The 20,255-nt window shown below is 42.0% G+C and overlaps 1 protein-coding gene across 1 annotated transcript; it reads left to right on the top strand.

Annotated features, from left to right (window-relative positions):
* Nucleotides 1-827: 827 nt before the first annotated feature.
* LYVE1 (lymphatic vessel endothelial hyaluronan receptor 1) lies at nucleotides 828-17,709 on the top strand. The gene is made up of 6 exons (XM_038405583.2): nucleotides 828-1,252; nucleotides 7,653-7,815; nucleotides 7,924-8,063; nucleotides 14,234-14,515; nucleotides 15,782-15,860; nucleotides 16,577-17,709. Exons 1-6 carry the CDS (start codon nucleotides 1,162-1,164, stop codon nucleotides 16,761-16,763), a joined length of 942 nt encoding a protein of 313 aa, XP_038261511.1. The 5' UTR covers nucleotides 828-1,161; the 3' UTR covers nucleotides 16,764-17,709.
* Nucleotides 17,710-20,255: the final 2,546 nt, after the last annotated feature.

Raw genomic sequence — 20,255 nt, 5'->3', positions numbered from 1 at the left:
CTTAAACCTTGGGTCGAGTGCTGTGGCTATCTTTAGAAATCTCACATCAGTACCTTCTTTGCAGTTTGTCTGCTGTGAAAGTGTTCTTTAAATGAACAACATGCTGGGTCATCCTTTGAGACTGCTATAACATGAAGTATATGGCAGAAGCCTGGGACATACAATTCTCCCCCAAGGAGTTCAGTCACAAATTTAATTAACTTTTTTTTTTTTAAAAGCGTCATCAGCATGGAAGCATGTCCTCTGGCATGGTGGCCAAAACATGAAGGGGCATAAAAATGTCATGGTAATGTCAGGGATCTAGATTCAGCACAGGAAGGCCCTGCAAGAAGGCTTATGTCTGCTGTGACTCTCAAGTTCTCCAAGGTTTGGCAGCAGGACCCCTTCATTCCATGAGCCAGGTGGTTTATTGGGAATTTTCATTTGGGAGACAAAAGTTTCATTCAGTAACATGTTCAATTTCCGCCACCAGCCTTGGTGGAACAATCCAGGGAAAATGCCCAGAGACATTTCTCTTATTCCCCGCTCAAAGTAAACCAACCTCAAATCTATGCCTTGCTTAACTAAGCATCAATCAACCTCTGCATTATTATGCCCATTTTATACATTGGAAATGTTAGGCATGGAGAGGTTAAGTGATTTGCCCAAGAGTCACATATAAAGTCTATAGCACAGCTGGGACCGTAACCCAAGAATGCTGATTGCCAGTACTCTGTACTAGCGGTTAGACATGTTGATTAACAAATGAATGCACTACATGAGTGATGAGCTAACACTCAGTTAAACAGGAACAGTTACAAAAGGAATAGCAAGAGAAAAATATTTTGCAAACTGTTTATAAGACTGACAGACTAACACTGCATTATCTCCCTTCCTCAGCTGTATATTTTCTGAGTCAGCATTAGCTGAATTTTCCAGACAGCCAGCTGCGAAATGTTCTGGGGACGTCATGTATTTCCAGCTACTGCCCTTGACCAGTAGATGCCTTTTTAGCTGAGCAACAAATATTTGCTGACATTCTTTCAGTGAATCAGTACAGTGGCATCTAAGTAGCTATCAAGAAAGCCATCTCAAACCCACAACAGAGGGACTGGCAATACACCATTGTCTTTAACGTAGGAAACAACCCATCCTGAGTTTTTTCATTTGTTATTGGTGCTAATGATAATGGGAACTTATTCTGGAGTTACCCTGGTTTTCTTCTCAATCTGGATTATGAAATTCCTAGCTCAAGGCTCTTTCAATGTGAAAGGTATGTTTTCTTACAATTTTTCAGTGTGTGCAACTTTTTCCCAATGTCCAAAAATTTGTTCAAGATAGAAAACCAATTTACATCTTTCTCTTTCTTTTTTTCCAGAAAAGATATTTGTTAAATCAGTGTGTTTGCAAATAAAATATGCAGGTGTATAATTACATCTGTAAGTATATATAACTCTGTATGTGCATATATTTTAAAGTAACCTATCATTTATAGGCATATGAAACCACAGATTTCTCAGAAATAAATGCAAAAGAGAATAGTTTCAGTAACATTCTTGCTTGTGAATATCTTTCACTTAATATTTATGTCCAATTATTTGATTCATTTTTAATAATGTCCAAATAAGTTTTTGATGATATTTTTAGTAATAAGTGAAAATCTGGCCAGATGTCAATTTTTTTGAAAGATGCCACAGCAAAAGCTTTTGAGCGGTTATCTAATCGCAGGATGTGCATGAAATGGGTCATTGGATGCCTTAGAAATATGTTATTTTAAGTGTAAACTGTTAGTTTTGATTTTGAAATATTGTAACAGTGAATATGAGTCTGCCACAAAGTTCCCAGGGACATAGGCATGATTCTTGAAGTATAGCTTTTGGGTAATGAAGTCTGCCTCTGGTTACTAATGGAAGGAAAAAATAACCCAAACACTTGGGAGTTCCCACTTTTGAAAGACAGTATTTCAGGAATTAATAAAGGAGCATCTGCCTTACATAGCTCTCAATGCAAAATGGTTGCATCATAATTCCATTAACATATAGTCATATAATTTTCTTATGAAATATTTTTATTTAATTTGTATGCGGTTAATGCTTCTTCTAAGAAAGTATTTGGGGATTTGATTTGCAAGCCATGAAAGCTGAAGTCTGTTCTTCAGCTAGCAAACAAGTACAACATAGTGAACAGGAGGCATATCCCCTCCACCAATCCTCCACCTGATGCCCTGATTCATAGATTCATAGATACTAAGGTCAGAAGGGACCATTCTGATCATCTAGTCCGACCTCCTGCATAGCGCAGGCCACAGAATCTCACCCACCCACTCCTACGAAAAACCTCACCTATGTCTGAGCTATTGAAGTCCTCAAATCGTGCTTTAAAGACTTCAAGGAGCAAAGAAGCCTCCCTCAAGTGACCCGTGCCCCATGCTACAGAGGAAGGCGAGAAACCTCCAGGGCCGCTCCAATCTGCCCTGGAGGAAAATTCCTTCCCGACCCCAAATATGGTGATCAGCTAAACCCTGAGCATATGGGCAAGATTCACCAGCCAGATACTACAGAAAATTCTTTCCTGGGTAACTCAGATCCCATGCCTTGGCAGGACTGCCATTAGAGGTGAGAGAGCAGTTCAAGGAGGAGGGGAGTAACCACGCCAAGAAAACTGGCAAAGAGATTGCTGATTAGTTGTTGGTGAATTGTGTAGTGCAGCGGTTCTCAAACTGTGGGTTGGGACCCCTAAGTGGGGCGCAACCCCATTTTAATGGGGTCGCCAGTGCTGACTTAGATTTGCTGGGGCCAGGGCTGAAGCCCGAGCCCCACAGTCCAGGGCCAAAGCCAAAGCCCAAGGGCTTCAGCCCTTGGCAGCGGAGCTCAGCTTTGGCCCCCATGGCTTCAGCTTTGGCCCCCCTGTCCAGAGTGGTAGGCCTTGGGATTTGGCCTCCCCACCCGGGGCAGTGGGACTCAGGTGGGCTCAGGCATCAGCCCCCCCCTTCTGAGGGTGTGTAGTAATTTTGGTGTCAGAAGGGGGTTGCGGTGCAAAAAAGTCTGAGAACCCCTTGTGGAGTGGGAATGTGTGCCACAAATAAGTCAATCCCGGCTCCAGTGGGCTCAAAATTTAAAAGACAAAATGATGGAAGCAGAAGATGGGAATATCATATACAAGCAAATGACTATACATACACATTTGTCAGCAATCAACTCCCTTATCTTTGGACAGTGATTGAGGGAGACTGTTGGGAGACTGACAAACTGTGAGAAGGGAGAGTCAGCATTGTAATTTATTTCATAGGAAGCAATAGCTCCTGCTTCGGTTTCTTCTCCACAGCTTTGTGAATTACTGCCAATGCCACATTTTATGCTGCTGGTCACACTACACAGTGTCATGATGTTGATCAAACAATTACAGGCTTTTTCATACTGTTGATAGAGGAAGGACCCGTTTTCCACCAAAGAAAAACAGAATTGCTGGTTCAGAACACCAGCAGACATTTTCACTTCCTCTGTGGCTCCAGTCCACACACACAAAAATGCACATAGAAAATTTGTTTGTGGAATAAGAGTCTGACTGCCACCAACTCACATGGCAGCTGTCAGAAAGACCTCTCTGGAGGAGCTGCAACGCAGAAGCTCCAAAGCCTAATTCCAGGAAGATATGAAACACTGCTGTATTGCAGCATCAAATAAAAGAGAGGCACCCAACACACTTAAACTTATTATTTCCAAGAACAAGGGCAAGACTATTTCCCCTCACGATGTGTAAGTTGGAGGAGAGCAGAATGAGTTATAAATGAGATATATCTTTAACAAGGGAAAGGAAAGTATAATGGTACCATTTTCAAAAGTGCTTAAGTTCTATTTTCAAAATTGACTGTCAGTGAAACGTAGGCTTCTAAGCACCTGTGTCACTTTTGAAAATGGGGCTTAGGCTTCTAAGTCACTTAGGATGCATTTTTCAAAAAGCACCAAAATCTTTTTTGATCAACACAACTCTTAACCCATAAGTAAGAGCTAGGGAAGATGAGAGAAAGCACTAGTGAATGTGCCATACAGAGAAAGCTACATTTGAGTTAAATGAACCTTGTTACGTAACTCACTGTATTAGTCATAAATACCACATACCTATCCTTTTAGGAGCACACCTTTAACAGCTAGTTAAAATACTAGCTTGTGTCATTGCCAGCTGCAATCTTTCTGTCATGGGTCAAATGAAACTCGGACATCCTCTGATTCAGGTCCCATCTTCAAAACCAGCCTAAGTTGACCTGTGCGTGTACATCCTCAATAGCTATTATCATGCAGGTTGCGGCAGTGCAGCAGGGGTGAGCGTGTCAGTCTCTGTAAGTGAATTTAGTCACACGTTGCAAAGAGGAAATTTTCTTTCTACCTGTGTAAACAACCAGATTTCAATGTCAAACTGATTTATTGTTCTTATCTACTGAAGGGTTCTACACAACAAATTATGGCTGGGATTTTCAAAGGCACCCAAAGAAATTAGATGCCCAACTCCTGTTGAAATTCAATGGGATTTGGGTACCTATCGTCTTAGCCTCCCTTGAAAATCCCAGCAGGCAAAGATCCTTCTCACCAGAGCAGCCTAAGAATGTCCCTCGCTGCTACCAGCAGACAGAGCAACCCATCCAGCACCTCATGGACAGAACATCACAATATGAACTGAGGATCTGGGGAAAAACAAGAGACTCAGCGGCAGTTTCCCAAAACAGCAAAGAGACTAGATCACATGAAAGAAGAAGAGTCTCCCTCACTTTACAACAGCTCAAGTCCTTCATTCTATTCTGCACCCACCATCTTTGTCTTATTCTCAGATTTTTTTTCTCCCAATCAATCAATTCCACTGTTCTTCTAATGAAGTAGATTTCTCCTGCAAATGTACAACATATGATTCAAGATGAAAATATCCTTTTGCTGTTAGACCAGCCAAGTACAGAAGAGCTCAGAAGCTAGCTAAGAGCAGCTTGTGGAGCCAAAGGATAATACATTTCTAAAGGACTAATCTGCCTCCAACACAAATTCAGTGTGCTTCATCATAGGACTCAGAGAGATGATTTAGGAAGTCATGAAAAGGGTAGGATGATTGGGAAGTTGCTGTTTGCTTCTAATCTTTTTCTGATGTTGTAAAACTAGTTGTAGTTTACACTAAAGCTGATAACTGTCCAAGAAGGTGCTTTTTACTTCTCCATGTTGTTTCAAAAATGCTAATTTCAGGTACACATTGCATTTTATCTTCTTTTGTATTTTTCAGGTTAAAAAATTGCACTCTATCTGCAATTCACTCTGCTTTCTTTTCCTTCTTACCGACTGAGCCCTCATTTTCTGATACTGAATCTTTCTTCTTCCTGGGTGAACATCTTCCCGGGATGTTCTTCCGGGTGAACATCTAGTTGACTGCTTTTCTCATATGAAAATATTTCTTTTGTTGAGTATATTATGCATCAGTCAGGCATTTTCAAATACCAAGCCAACTTGTCAAGTGTCAGGAAGTTCCATTTAATCAGCAGCTCAACTCAATCTGAAAAGCTGCATTGTATTTCTCAATGTCCTTCTGAGGACTAGAAAATTAAGGCTGGTCATTAATAAGCTTCCATCATCACTTTATAAGGTCTACTCAGCCAAATTTTAATAGATGCTGAGGAAATCCATGGACTGGACTGGGGACAGAGGAGGGTAAGGGCAGGAGAGACTGTGCCTGAACATAGAAAGGATCATGTGTAAATAGTATGAAAGGAGGGAAAGTGTGGAGCAGGCCCTGGAGACAGGAAAGGAGAGGATGGATTAGGTCTAAGAAGCAGAGAGGAGAGTGGGATCTACATTGCTGCAGCTGGAACATGGAGAGGCCCACCAGGAGACGACTGGGTATGACTGGGAAGAAAAAGGGGAGACAGAACAGTCTAGAATAGTGTGGGTTAGGTCTGGAGGCACTGACTGAAGTAGGAGGAGTCGGACCAAATGGAGAATATATTGACCACCAAGAAGAAACTATAAGGTAAATTTACATTTTCTTCGCAATCAGATCACTCTCATTGTCTGAGCTGAGCACTATGGTACTTAGGCACACCTTCCCTCCACCCAGTAGCACCTCTCTCACCCCTGCTGAGCAGTGCTATTGGCTGGCATTATGTTCCAAGGACTACAATATTTCTTAGTTCCTCTCTGCAAAGCATCACATCTAGCACAGACAGAGAGGAAAATATTCCCATGGATACCTCATTTCCCCGTCGCCCCCCTCCCCCACCCCCAAGGCTGTATGGACAACCTGGTTATTGCATGATTTTTATGGCTAATCCATAAATGTATGAACGGTGGTGGCTAGTACAGTCCAGAGGGAATATCTGAGAAGCAGTTATTGTTTTTTTTGTTGCCACTCTATATTCATTCTGTTTGGTCTCTACAATGTTCCTTGTTTGTTCTACAGTGTATTGTTCTTTGTTTATTTAGCTTGGCTGCTACTGTACATAAAAAAATGGAGCTTTTTGTTTCTTATGGCCCTGGTGAAATGTTACATGGAGATAAAGAGCCAAATCCTGCCCCCTCTCCCTCTCTGTCCCCTTAAAGTTGCTTTGGGCTCTAAAGCCAGCACAGGAGAATCCCCATTTAGAGCTAACCAGCCTTAGGCCACCCTTCCCAGTTCTTGATGTAGTGGGTGTGGCCAAAATGCCACTGTGCTCCAGCAATTGTTGTCTGCCCACTGGCGGCTGTTGCAACATGGTGAAATTTGAAGCAGCTAGCTGGCCCCAGGAGGAGCACAAAAAGGTGGGGGTAGAGCCACCTTTGCCCATCCCCCTCAGCTGTACCAAGCACTGCCCCAGCACAACTTGTAGGTGCTTCAAGTAGGAGTGCGGGGGGTGCTGTCGCACCCCCAGCTTGAAAGTGGTTTCCATTATATACAGGGTTTATAGTTTGATTCAATTGCTCTCAGCACCCCCCACTATCCACATTGTTCCAGCACCTCTGGTAAAAGATAATAAGTAACTTAATTTGGCCCATGCTTGAACCTTGTTACCTTTTGATATTATTTAAAAAAATGTATCTGAGTTCCCCAATGGCCTAAAAAATTACAACTCAGCAGAGTGGAGGTGACATAATTAAAAATTACAAAATCCCTCTAATGGGCATCTTTTTGTGGGTAAAACTCCGCATGCTTCCAACCATGTTTGACATCCATGGCAGGCCTTGTAACCCTGTCACTGTATGAAGCTCACTATGCTGAGGTCATTCGAGTTTTATCGTAAGCACTAGTTTTATTATTTTAAGACATTATTAATCAGGTGGAAAAACTGGTTTCTAGCCCACCCATAGGGCTGTCATGCACATGTCACAAATCACATCCTCTTTAGCAAGATGGTTGCCCCCATGCACAGGCTCAAAGTTGCCATCTATGATTAATTTTTTAAAATGTACATTTTCATAGTCTAGCCACAGTGACGAGTCATCCTTACCCTCTGAACTATTAGACTGTTGGGGTGAACAAAACCGATTATTTTCTTATAAAAGGCTAAATTAGATGAGTTACCTTCCACTGGGAGAGTTAATGCCCTAATACTCATAAAGCTTAAAAAAGTGAACAACAATATGCTCCACTACACACACAGGCACTTACTTAAAATAAAAGAATAAATTCTAATGTAATAACTTTGAATATTTATGTTTAATTTACAGATCTCACCATTCGGGAGTGCAGGACCGCAGGCATAACCCTAATTTCTCATCCAAACAAACTGAATTTCTCAGAAGCAGAAAGTGCATGTAGACAGCTAGGGTTACAGCTGGCAAGCAAAACCCAGGTTGAGAAGGCCCGGAATCATGGCTTTGAAACATGCAGGTACGTGAAGTCTGTAATTTACTAGCAGCTTTCAGCAGGTCCATTTCCTTACAACAATATGCTTGTGAATGCATCCAACATTAAAGGGACTGATACTTTTTATTCTAGCTTTGGATGGGTGGCAGATAAATGGCTTGTCATTTCTCGGGTTATCCCAAATCCAAAATGTGGTCAGAACAAAACTGGAGTAGCAGATTGGAAAGTCCCTCTCTACCGCAAGTATCATGGTTTCTGCTTCAATTCTTCAGGTAAGTAGGCATGAGACCTAGAGTCGTTACATTTAGTTTTATTATTTCAAATCTTCATAGAAAAATTGTTGTTTGTGCTTTTTTCCTAATCTTAGATGGCGGATTGTGTCTTTCCCCTCCAGGGGAAAAAAAAGAGCTATTGCTAAATGCAGGGTGCTAGACGGACAGAAGTTCCATTTAGTTCATCTAAATTAATAAAATGATGCTGTAATTAAAGCTCTTGAATAAGGCTGTCTTCATTATATTCAGTTATGTGGAGTCAGCTATGTGAAGCCCTTAAGTATGCTCAGTCATACTTGTGCCAATGAAAATGTTTCAAACGCATAGCTAGCTTACACTCCTTCAGTAACAACAATGTTGTTTCGTGATATATATTATTTTACTGCAAAAATAAAAAATGACCCAACAAACTAAATTAAATCTAAAAATACCTAAATTAAAATACATTTGTTCTGGCTAAAGTCCATACAAGCTAGTAAACTCCAACGCCATCATTGTCACATATTCCCAGAATCTCCATCTGTACAGCCTTGCATTTTACTTCATACTGTCCTGTAAAAGGGGAGAAATTAGATCGTCACATTAGTGACTCCACCCAAGCTAGAGGAAAAGATGGGAGGGGAACTAATAAGTCTTCAAATATATTAAAAGCTGTTATAAAGAAAACAGTGATTGATTGTTCTACGTGTCCACTGAAGATAGGACAGAGGGCAGAGATAAATTCTGGAGAGCCTAGAAAGTAAATTGAAGAAGTTTGAACTTTTTTAGATCCAAGAAATGGTAGAATGTGGAAAAAACAGCAATAAAGGCAAGTGATTTTGATGGAAGCATTTTTAATGGCCTAGGATGAGAGGGATGAGAAAGTGGAGAGCAACTAGGAAATGGAGTAATATCTCAGTTGCTGTGTGGAGAAGGAACAATGGATTTTGGAGATGGACAATGGGTGAACCCCGGGCTCAGGGAGGCTAGCCCCTGGCCCCGTCTGCTGCTTCTGCCCAAGGACCCACCCCTCCTGCTGGAGCCCAACCTCCTCTTCCCCCCCACATGGCCGCCATCACCATCCCCAGCCCTGGAGCACCGAGCAGTTGGGTGGGGGGCATGCCCCCCCAGATGCTGGGCGGGCGGCACAACTCCCCTCTCCCAGACTCAGAGCGCCGGGTGGGTGGGTAGATGGCACAGCCCCCCTCCCCCAGCCCTGAAGCAGCGGGTGGTTGGGTGGCACAGTCCCCGTCCCCCCCAAGCACCAGAGTGCAGGCTGGCCCCCATTAGCCCCAGCCTAGGGGGGGAAGAGCCCCCCACAGCACAGCACCAGGAAGCAGGAAGAGGTCTGGGGGCAGAGAGTGGGCGGGACCATGCAAGGTTGTCTGGGGAGGCTTAGCCTTCCCCCGGCCTTCGATACCCGTGCCGCCCATGATTTTGGAGTTGTTATAGTGAAAAAGACATCAGGATTAGCTAGAGCCTGAATCTTAGAAGAGAAAGAGGGAGTCGAGTTAAACATGGCCTAGGGATTGTTGGCTTAAGTAACAGAAAGAATGATAATATTGTCAACAGTAGTAGAGAAGGTAGGTAAAAGAGAAGGATAAGGAGGAAAGAGATAAGGTTTGTTCTGACTTGTTGAGCATGAGATGGTGACAGAGCATCCAGCAAGAGAAATCGAATGAGATAGACATGTTGAGACTGGACAAAAGAAGGGAGTTCAGGAGTAGAGTGAGAAATGTGGGTGCCATCATTGTATAAGTGGTCATTGAGGTTATGGGAGAATACGAGTGTTACGGTTACAGGTCTCCTGCATCTCTGAACCCCTTCCTTTGTCTCTCTGAGTTCACGCTTCAAGTGTTAGGCCTGATGTCCTTACCTCCTATGAGGTGGAGTCCCACAATTCTTCCCTTCCTTGGTTTGGCCCCAGCAATTCTTCCCTTTGGGAGCTTGTGGCCAATAGTGAATACAGTGACTAGCTGACTATCTTAAAACAAAATAATGTTTAATCTTAACCATAGAAATACAGCAAAGCAAAAGAGAAAAAGGATTTTAACACAATAAACAGTCTATATGCCTAGCTCTCTTATGAAAGGCTTACCATCCCCCTGGAATCTTTGGAAAGCTAAATTGCTTCATACTCCCTCAGCTGGGCCGTTGTCAATGTCACCCTGTTCTTTAGGAACAGCCCTGAACAACTGGCTCCCCCTCTCCCAACAACTCACTTTTTAACCATTTCAAGTCCTTTGGATCTGTCCATTCTCAGTCTGGGCAAAACAGAGTGTAACTTTGGGCTGGAGCAAATAATGTAGGCTCCTTTCAACATAATACCTCAGCATTGTTTCTTAATGACATCCACCATGTTTACTGAGAAGTTACTTATCTAAAGACATTGTGTTCCCTTCCTGCTAGTGTCTTAACAGCCCTGCTATTACATTAAATCAATATATTAATGCAGTAGACATTCCACTAACCCAATAAAGTAACTACCCCAGTAACCAGATCATATACAGTATTCATAAATTATTACAGACCAGCCCCACATCCTTCACAATGTCTAAAGAGAGAAGACCAGAGGACTATGTATGAAAATCTGAAGGGTTTCAGTGGAGGAAAGTGGCCAAACATGTGAAAGAGATGCTGAAAGAGTGGCTGGAAAGCAAGAGGAAAGCCAGGAGAGTAGCAAGTCACGGCAAAGTAGGAAGGAGAGGCTATTACAATGGACTGAGAGATCATTCATGTCAGAGGTGGCAGAAAGACTGAGGGTGAGGCCATTAGAGAGAAGGCTATTATACATGGCCAGAAGGAATTTGTTAATGACCTTCATGAGTAGCCGTGTTGGAGTGTGAGTGGTGTGAGAAAAATCCAGGATGGAGGTACCCCTTGGACATATCCATAGGAAAAATGGAAATGGATTAGCCACTTATACAGTCCAGTTAAAAAAGACATGATTGGGGTAAAATTGATCCTTCTCTACAGTTCAGAACTCTCATGTGTGGGTTTATGAACTCTGTGGGAGGTTAGCTCAGATCGTGTCTTATTTAAACAGCTACCCTTTTTTGATGTCACTGCTTTTGTATGTGCTGTATCATGTCTGTGTATGCTTGAACTGTTCTTTTACAATGTGGCTTTTTTTTAATCTGTGTAGTATTTTGGATTGTATTACATCTATGAATAATAAGATGAGCTGTGTAAAGACAAAGTGGCAATCTTAACCTGGAATTCCTTACTTTTGCAGGTTTAAAAAGAGAATTGTCACTATTTTACATTGTTGTCATATTATTTAATAGAGCAAATTAAGCCTGTTGAATGCTATTAGGAAGCGATTTTTTATTAAATATAGGGAATGAAGAATCACCATTTATGTTAATGGCCAAATTGCCTCTTGCTAGAGCTCTTACAACAAAAGTATTTGGCAAGAGCTCATTTTGCTGCATTTTGACCTTCCAGCTGCAGTGTGTAGAGTCACTTAAAGGCCATAGTGAAAAAAGAACAACTCTGTGTCATCTATCCTCTTACTTTGTGAATGAAAATGCGTCATCAGACTTCCCCGCCTGGGACTCATATTAAGAACTGTACATAAGTCATTTCCACCCATTATTTCTATAACATATTCAGCTGGTTAACATGTAGATAACATTATAGTTTTCAGATTATGTAAGAGTACCAGCAAGAACCAATGACCAATTCCTCCTTAGAGTCACATTTTCACTCCAGCCTTACCCAGAATTCCAGTTTTTCACTTATAATTTTAAAGGTGCAGTTTTTTTACAGGCATCATTTATGCAATTTGTCTAAATTACTGGCTGTCCCTGCAGATCAGGTCCTTATATAACCATCATTAGGATATAAGGTTGCCAACTTTTTACTTGCACAAAACCAAACACCCTTGCCCCAGCCCTACCACACCCCTCCTCTGAGGCCCTGGCACTTCTCCAAGGACCCTCCCCCATTCACTCCATCCCTCCTCCCTCTGTCACTCACTCTCCCCACCCTCACTCACTTGCTCATTTTCACTGGGCTGGCTCAGGGGGTTGGGGTGCTGGCAGGGGTGAAAGCTCCGGGGTAGGGCCAGAAATTAGGAGTTCAGGGTGCAGGCGGGGGCTCCAGGCTAGGGCAGTGGGTTGGGATGTGGGCTCTGGCTGAGGATGCAAGCTCTGGGGTGGTGCCAGGGATGAAGGATTTGGGGTGCAGGAGAGGGCTTTAGGCTGGGACAAAGGGGTTCGGAGTGAGTGAGGGGGCTCTGGGCTCGGTCTGGGGTGCGGGGTGTGTGAGGGCTCTGGCTGGGGGGTGCAGACTCTGGGATGGGGCTGGGGATGAGGGTTTTGGGGTGTAGGACGGTGCTCCAGACTGGGACCAAGGGGTTCATAGGGCAGGAGGAGAATCGGGGCAGGGCTTGGAGTGCGGGGAGGTGAGGGGATGAGGGCTCCGACTGGGGGTGCAAGCTCTGGTGTGGGGCTGGGGATGAGGGGTTTGGAGTGAAGGAGGGGGCTCTGGGCTGGTGCAGAGAGTTGGGGTGCAGGAAGGGATTGGGCTCTAGCGGGGGTACAGGCTCTAGTGTGTGGCTGGAAATGAGGGGTTCTGGGTGCAGGAGGGGGCTCTGGGCTGGGATCGAGGGGTTTGGAGGGTGGGAGGGGGATCAGGGATGGGGCAGGGGGTTGGGGCGCAGGAGGGGGTGCAGGCTTTGGGTGGCACTTACTTCAAGCAGCTCCCAGAAGCAGCGGCATGTTCCGTCTCCAGTCCTATGCAGAGGTGCAGCCAGGTGGCTCTGCACACTGCCCAGTCCACAAGCACCGCCCCTACAACTCCCATTGGCCGTGGTTCACAGTCAATGGGAACTGCAGAACCGGCACTTGAGGCGGGGACATCATGCAGAGCTCCTGTCTGCCCCTACGCATAGGAGCCAGAGGAGGGACATGCCGCTGCTTCCAGGAGCTACACGGAACCACGGCAGGTAGGGAGCCTGCCTTAAACCTGCTGTGCTGCCGACTGGACTTTTATCAGCCTGATCAGCAGTGTTGACTGGAGGCACCGGGGTCCCTTTTTGACCAGGCGTTTTGGTCAAAAACCAGACACCTGGCAACCCTCTTGGGACAATGTGCAAACTGAAGATTTCAAAGGTTTATAGCTTGGTCAAATTTGTATGGATTTTCTTGGGGACAGAAAAAGACACGTTCCTGATACAAATATAACCCCACTGCCAAACTTCAAGTCCCTGATCTAAAGCATGGGGGCACTAAAACCTCTCAAAGAAAAGGTTGCCTGAATGTTTTGACATGGACAAAATAACATATTTTTCCCTAATCTTGTTCTTGGAAAGCCCTAAATTTCCTTGGCTGGAAAAAAAATCAGTCTGAGGCAGACGCCAGGCATATAAAATTTCAGTCCAAATGGTTACAGTTTGGCAAAGTTATAAGCAGGTGAAATCAGGGCCTTATACTGGGAAGTGTTGGATAACCATAATAATAGGCAAGGCTCATAGCACCACCTGTAATGATATAAATTAACCTCAAAATGCTGGATAACCACATGACAGTGTAACCTGTGTTCTTACTTAGTTCTTCCCTCCATTTTGTTTTGTTTCCTTGTCATATGTCACACAGGAAATTATATTGTAAGCTCTTTCTGGCAAGGATCTTGTCTTTTGTATGGCATTGTAAAAGGAGTTTTGTCACACTTCTGGGCTTTGTTCCCTGTTCAGAAAGGTATTAAGCATGTGCCTAACTTTAAGGAGGTGAGTAATCTGGAATTACTCTTATACTTAAAATTAAACATGCTAAATCTAAGCCTCTCTGAATAAATACATAATAATAAACAGTGTCAATAGTTGTATCCAGAGTTCTGTTGGTCCCAAGATATTAGAGAGACAAGACAATATCTGTATGGGACCAACTTCTGTTGGTGAGAGAGAGGAGCTTTCAAGCTTACACAGAGACCTGAAGAAGAGCTCTGTGTAAGCTTTGAAAGCTCCTCTGACCAACAGAAATTGGTCCAATAAAAGCTATTATTCACTGGCCTTGTCGCTCTAGTATGAACAGATATGAGTAGTGGTCATCTGATTACCTCACGGCATAGCCTCAGAAAAACTTCTGAAAATATCCACCATAGATCAATGTGTGGTTTGCCTTAGGTATGTGCAAAATTTTGCAATAGCGCCCAGTGCAACTCATTAGACTTCCTTTCCCTCTTTGCAGATATTTGGATTGATTCATGCATACCAGAAACAGGTACAACCCTGTTACCTGCAACAGATCCAGAAATAAACTCATCTTCAACAGCTTCATCTCAGGGCATCACAGAGATGCCTACTGCTCCTGAGTCACCAAAACCCCAAATACGTCAGAAGACCTTTCGTATAAAATGTGTAACGGAAACCATTTTACCAACAGTACAGACTACTTGGGAAAGTGAAGAGGAGATGGCAGTGCCTAATGGAAACCAAGCTGCCTTTACAAATGATAGTGTTGTATTTGGAGGTAAAGGATATATGTCTTTTTTATATATACCCTAGTTATTAAATAGTGTTTTAGAGTGGGTTAGTGTGCACAGCTACAACCAAAATCAAGGATTGTTATGCATGAGTGTATGAGGGCAGAATAAGAATGTAAGGAATTGCAAAGCCAAAACTAGTAACACAAAGGAAACTCCTTTCTTTTGAAAATTAATTGGTATATTTGTGGAGGATTAAATATAACCTCACTTAGCTTTTTAATAGGAATCAGAGGAATTTTACCACATAAGTTCTGTTCCTACTTCTGAGGAAGTCAATGGGAATTTTGCCAACATATGCTACATGCCTGGTGCAAGTGAAAAACTTAATTGGTTCTCACACCTGCCAGGATAAAGCAATCAAAACACCCACACAAAACCTCGTGTTAAACAAAAAAAGCAAAACTGTATCATTTTCTTACATGACAATAATCACTACATCTTTCTGATCCTCAACTTTTACTGTACTACTTGGAAAATATGGTGCAGAATAATATATGCATGTATGCGACTGTGTAGATTACAATAGCTAACAGAGCAGTCTGGATATAAATCTTTGGCAAACCCTAGCCCTTCAGTTTTACAATAAATGTGTTTCCATGGGTAATGACTCTGAAATTTTCATCCAGCATTCATTATCTGCCTGGAAAGAATATCAGCTCACCTCTTGTTTCCTGTTTAATAATCCTGATGACAATGCTTAACTGAAGGGTTTTTAAAAAAGCTTTCCTTTGACTATCTATATTTAGAATGCAATCACATACAATTTACATAGGATGTCTTCTTAAAGAACAAGAGAACATGCCATATACCTGAACAAAATCATTGTAGTGATGTATTTCTCTAAATTCCGCTGCTTTAATAGACAGTAAAGATTATTTTGAGATTATAATTCATATTCAACAGTGACAAAAATGATAGTCTAAATATCAAAACAGGCCTGAAGTTGTTCCCCTTGAACTCAAGGGCAAAACTACCATTGACTTTAATGGAAGAAGCACTGGGTGTAAATGGTAAAGTAGTGTAACTTGCACTCAGCTGGTGTGCAAAATGAGTGTAATTGATGCCACTGTTTAGGTCATTGTGAATTTGAACTAGAGATTTCCATGGGGGTTGGGCCCACTTACTCAAGGCTGCCTTTAGAAGAATCTGACCTTAGGCACATGAATTTTCAGAAAGGCTGATTTAAGAACTAAGAATATTTTTCAAAATCAAGATTAACACATCAGTTATCGATATTGTTTTATCTTTAGGTGTACCTATCGCACTCCTTGTGCTGGCACTCATCTTTTTTATAGCATCGGCTGTTCTTGCAGTCTGCTATATCAAAAAGTAAGTTCTTTCTTTCATAATGTTTACTCTTAGATTACGGCTGATGAATATTCATATTTGTATACAGTACAAATTTAATTAAAACATATGACAAAGAAGAGTGAAATGTGCGTATCTATAGCTCTGCAGATAAACTTTATTGTTGTAGCTGATGGCATGTCATAGGAAGGAGCTTAATCAATTAATCATGTGCCACATGTGTGATTTCTGCATGTCAGCTTATCTGTTTGCATTTAAGTATCTGCTGTAGTGTTAGTATGTTTTCCTTCTTGTACCTTTCTACCATCCCAATCCTGATAGAAGAGTTCTTATTCTTGAATTATGGTTGTGTTCAGAAAGATTGCATCACTTTGTAAGCTTTACAAATGTTAGACAGACATTCAATCCAATGGATTATTAAATCCAACCTAAAAACTGCGTATGTCTGAAATTGCATTCCATCTAGTTTCATTATTATGTACTGCTACTTCTGATATATGTTGTCTGATTTAAAAATATTTAAGAACTAAGTCTAAAAACCATGTGACCACTTAAGGGGGACTAATTCAGCATCCCCATGGCTTTAGTGGGAGTTCTGCTTGAGTATGACCTGCAGGATCAGTTGATAATTCTAGATACTTTGTATTGCATCTATTCAGTGATTATTCAGAGCTCATAATATGTGTGCTACTTGGTAGTGTTTCTGTTTTAATTTGCTTTAATATTTCTATTTAAAGATACAAGAAAACCTTCCCATTCTCAAACAAGGAGCCGCAAAAAGAAAGGATTGAAGCCAAAGTCATCAAAGAAGCTAACTCAAGTGACAGTGCTCCTGAGAAGGAACCAAAGAATAATGGGAAAAAGGCAGAAGAGCCTCAAACCAAGCCTGAGGCCACAGTAAAATGTGTGGAAGCAGAAGTTTGAAAGGATAAATATAACAGCAAGTTTGACAGATTTAAAATGAAGAATTCAGAATTACCAAACCATTTATAAATCGTTTCAGTTTCCCCATCTTAAAAAGGGGATAATGATATCTACCTCTCTTTGTAAAGTGCTTTGAAAAAGCACTACATAAGAGCTAGGGTGTTATATTACTGTAAATACTGGCAAGGTGAATGCATATTCCTTAGTTCAAACGTTTGTACAATCAGCATTGTATGACTATTAATTACACTTCCTCTTTTTGGTATAAAATGTTCTTTTGCAGAAACATGGTATCTTATTCATATTAATATTAAAAAAACAAACAAACAATCATCTCACAACTCAACATTTTCCATCTTAACAAGAAGTAACTAAGTCTAAGAATGCCTTGTTGATTGAGATACAGTGTATAATTGTTTGCATAAAATTCAGATCAACACATCTAAAATAAAATGCATGTTTCTTTCTATCCTGTAGGTTGTCTGCTAATGTAATAGCATCCACAATTAATACCTGATCCTGCAACCCTTACACATTCAGACAATTCGTATTCAGGCATTGAGTTCAAAAGGACTGCTGGCATGAGTGGGGATTACTCAGGTAAGGGTTGCAGGATCAGCCCCTTAGCCTGTAAGTTCCCAAACAAGGGTACTTTTAGATTTACTATAAAGATAAGTAAGATATTTATACTGAGTATAATGTAATCAACAATGAAGTATTTTCTTGGGTATATCACTGTATCATAATTTACAATTTTATTTATTAAACTCAAGACTGCATCATTCTTCTTCAGAAAACTGACAGAAAAAACACCTTTAAAACTGTATCACAATCTGTATCATAAAGGTCTCTGATGTCTATTTCAATGTGTTTTCAAAAGAAAAGGATACCCAGTGGCGTGGGAAGTTTACAGCATTTAATAAGAAAATAAAGTACAGTAGATATATTTATTTGTTACATCTGTTTTATTTATTAGTCTCATGAAAACTACCTCCCAGGAAAATCCAAACAGTACACATTACTTCAATATTATACTTTGCAAAGAGACAGAAACACATGGCTGGTGTTATGTTAATTTCATAATAGTTGCATAATCTAAACATGAATTTGCAGTCTCAATAGCAAATGTACTACATATCTCCATTAACAAACATTTTGGATAACATTTGCTGTTAAAAATGCCCTTCAGTAGGCAGATTAGTTTGAAAGACATATCGCAAAATATCTTCTGCTATGGCAGCCATTTTAGCACAGAGTTGCTCTAACCAGTACCCAAATAAGCATCTCGTTGTCTGAAAGGAAATAACACGAGTCCTCCTGGTATTCCAGGTTGTTAACAGAATGAAAGATAGGATATGAAATTAACTTTTAAAAGAGAACAGCATTTAAAATATGAACTAATGTAACCCACTAGTGAGTGTCAAGTGTCTCCCCTCTGTGCCCAAGCCAAAAAAGATTAATCTGTTACAGCTTTAGAGCATGCTTTCAGCTTTTGATGTCCCACAGTTCAATCCCCAGTGAGTTGGCCAAGATGGAAACCTGTTGAAATAAAAGACGTAAGAACACCTCTCTTTGAAAGCCACAGGATATGACTGACTTAGTTCGGTAAGGGAGTGGTAATGCCTAAAAACACTGCTGCCATTCAGGATATCCTCTTCATTTCTGAAGGATTTAATTTGTGTTCATCACAGGGGGCCTTATCCTGTGAGGTGCTGAGCAAGCACAAGCGCCATTGAGGAGTCAAAGTCACTTAGGAAGTTCAGGCCCATGTCATGTGAGACTCTGGGCAGGCTCACCATCTTCCTGAGCTCACTCACTTTGTAGCTAAATGTGCTTAGATAAGCATCTATACAGTTATAGAAGCTTTTAAAGCAATACTATCATTATTCACTCATAGGTGAAATTTGCCCACATACAGTGCCAGCACAAGGGCTACGCACTACTTAAATTCCACTTAAGCCATTCAAGTTTAAGTGGCACATAGGTTTTATGCTGGCTCTTGGCCCAAGCATGAATTTCACCCACATTTGTAATTACATTTATTCCCGATTCTAACGTGAGTGGTGACTTATTCCATGATTTTAATGGGGATGAGTTCTCTGTGAAAAAGAACCAAATTCTGTGGCAGGTACTCTTTATTTTGCAGCAGGGAACAGTCAAGTCTGAGTGTGCTAATTAGGTTGTTATTTTTTTCAGAATACATTCCTGAATTCCAGTCTCATGTCCTCAATTTCTGGGGTCACATGAGTACGTCAGATTCTCCACTTTCATTTTAAGAACATTATGTTTCTAGCCCTCATGGTTGTGAAGAAAACTGACAGTGTGACCCAAGTGTAACTAGTTTCAGAGTAGCAGCCGTGTTAGTCTGTATTCGCAAAAAGAAAAGGAGTACTTGTGGCACCTTAGAGACTAACAAATTTATTAGAGCATAAGCTTTCATGAGCTACGATGAAGTGAGCTGTAGCTCACGAAAGCTTATGCTCTAATAAATTTGTTAGTCTCTAAGGTGCCACAAGTACTCCTTTTTTTTTTCCAAGTGTAACTAATAAAGCAATACTGGCCTGAGTCTGTGGAGAGTTTGAAGCAATAGATCTGAGAGAGGTGGCATGCCCCATTCATCTCCAGGAGGTGTTAACTCCAAAACCCACTGATCTGGGAAGTCCACCACCACCACCTCAGCAGAGGGCAATGTGTGTGGCAGGAACAAAATAGTGCAAACAACCTGACTCACCCAAGCAGATACAGCTTGACTCCTGGATTAAGTACCGAGGGGAACCCCACACCACTGTCCCTGCCTCTTTGTAAGGGAAGGCAGGGCCTTAACACCAGCACATCGTATGGTGCGTGAGGATATAATGCAGGGGCAGGGCTGCAGGGCGGGGAGCCAAAGGAGGCCCTGTGTCATCTTGTTCCTAGAGCCCTAGATTGCCTTAACCCTAGGGTTGCCATCGGTTTAGGTTTTCCCAGGATTGTCCCTTTTTTGTGGCAGTTGTCCCAGAAAATCTGAGTGCTCAGTATACGCTGCCTGCGAACTTACTTTGATGGCCTGGCCTGTTTTTTTTTTCTACCTGAGGTGGCAACCTTGCTTAATCCAGACCTGTATACTTCACAGCCTGGGTAGGATGGAGCTCAAGCCAGACACTGTAGCTCAATGGCTTGGCCCCTCCAGCTGCTACAACCCTCCATCTGCAATCCCATTTGGAACACCACACCACACTTTGCAACCCAGGCAGGATGGAATTCTTCCTGGTGCCCGTGATGCTCATAGCCTCATCCCTGGCTGCTCCATTTCTCCCTTTTGGTACATACCTTAAAGACAGGTAAGGGTGGTCCTGACAGCCAGAAGCTCTCGTGTCCTGCTTTGTAGCCCCCCTTTTTATGGACAGCAGGGTAGGCAAATGTGCTAGTTATGTAAAACGCTCCCATTGTGGTGAAAGCAGCACAGAAAAAGGCAGCTATAGCTTGGCACTGGGGGAATGGAGGCAGGGACAG

This window comes from Dermochelys coriacea, chromosome 6 (assembly GCF_009764565.3).
Source record: "Dermochelys coriacea isolate rDerCor1 chromosome 6, rDerCor1.pri.v4, whole genome shotgun sequence".
Lineage (NCBI taxonomy): Eukaryota > Metazoa > Chordata > Testudines > Dermochelyidae > Dermochelys > Dermochelys coriacea.
The sequence above is the reverse complement of the archived record's forward strand: the minus strand, read 5'-3'. Positions and strand labels throughout refer to the sequence as shown.

Coding starts and splice junctions, on each gene's coding strand:
- LYVE1 (XM_038405583.2), top strand. CDS start 1,162: ATGATAATGGGAACTTATTCTGGAGTTACCCTGGTTTTCTTCTCAATC. Junction 7,816..7,923: donor CATGGCTTTGAAACATGCAG/GTACGTGAAGTC, acceptor TTTTTATTCTAG/CTTTGGATGGGTGGCAGATA. Junction 14,516..15,781: donor TGATAGTGTTGTATTTGGAG/GTAAAGGATATA, acceptor TTTTATCTTTAG/GTGTACCTATCGCACTCCTT.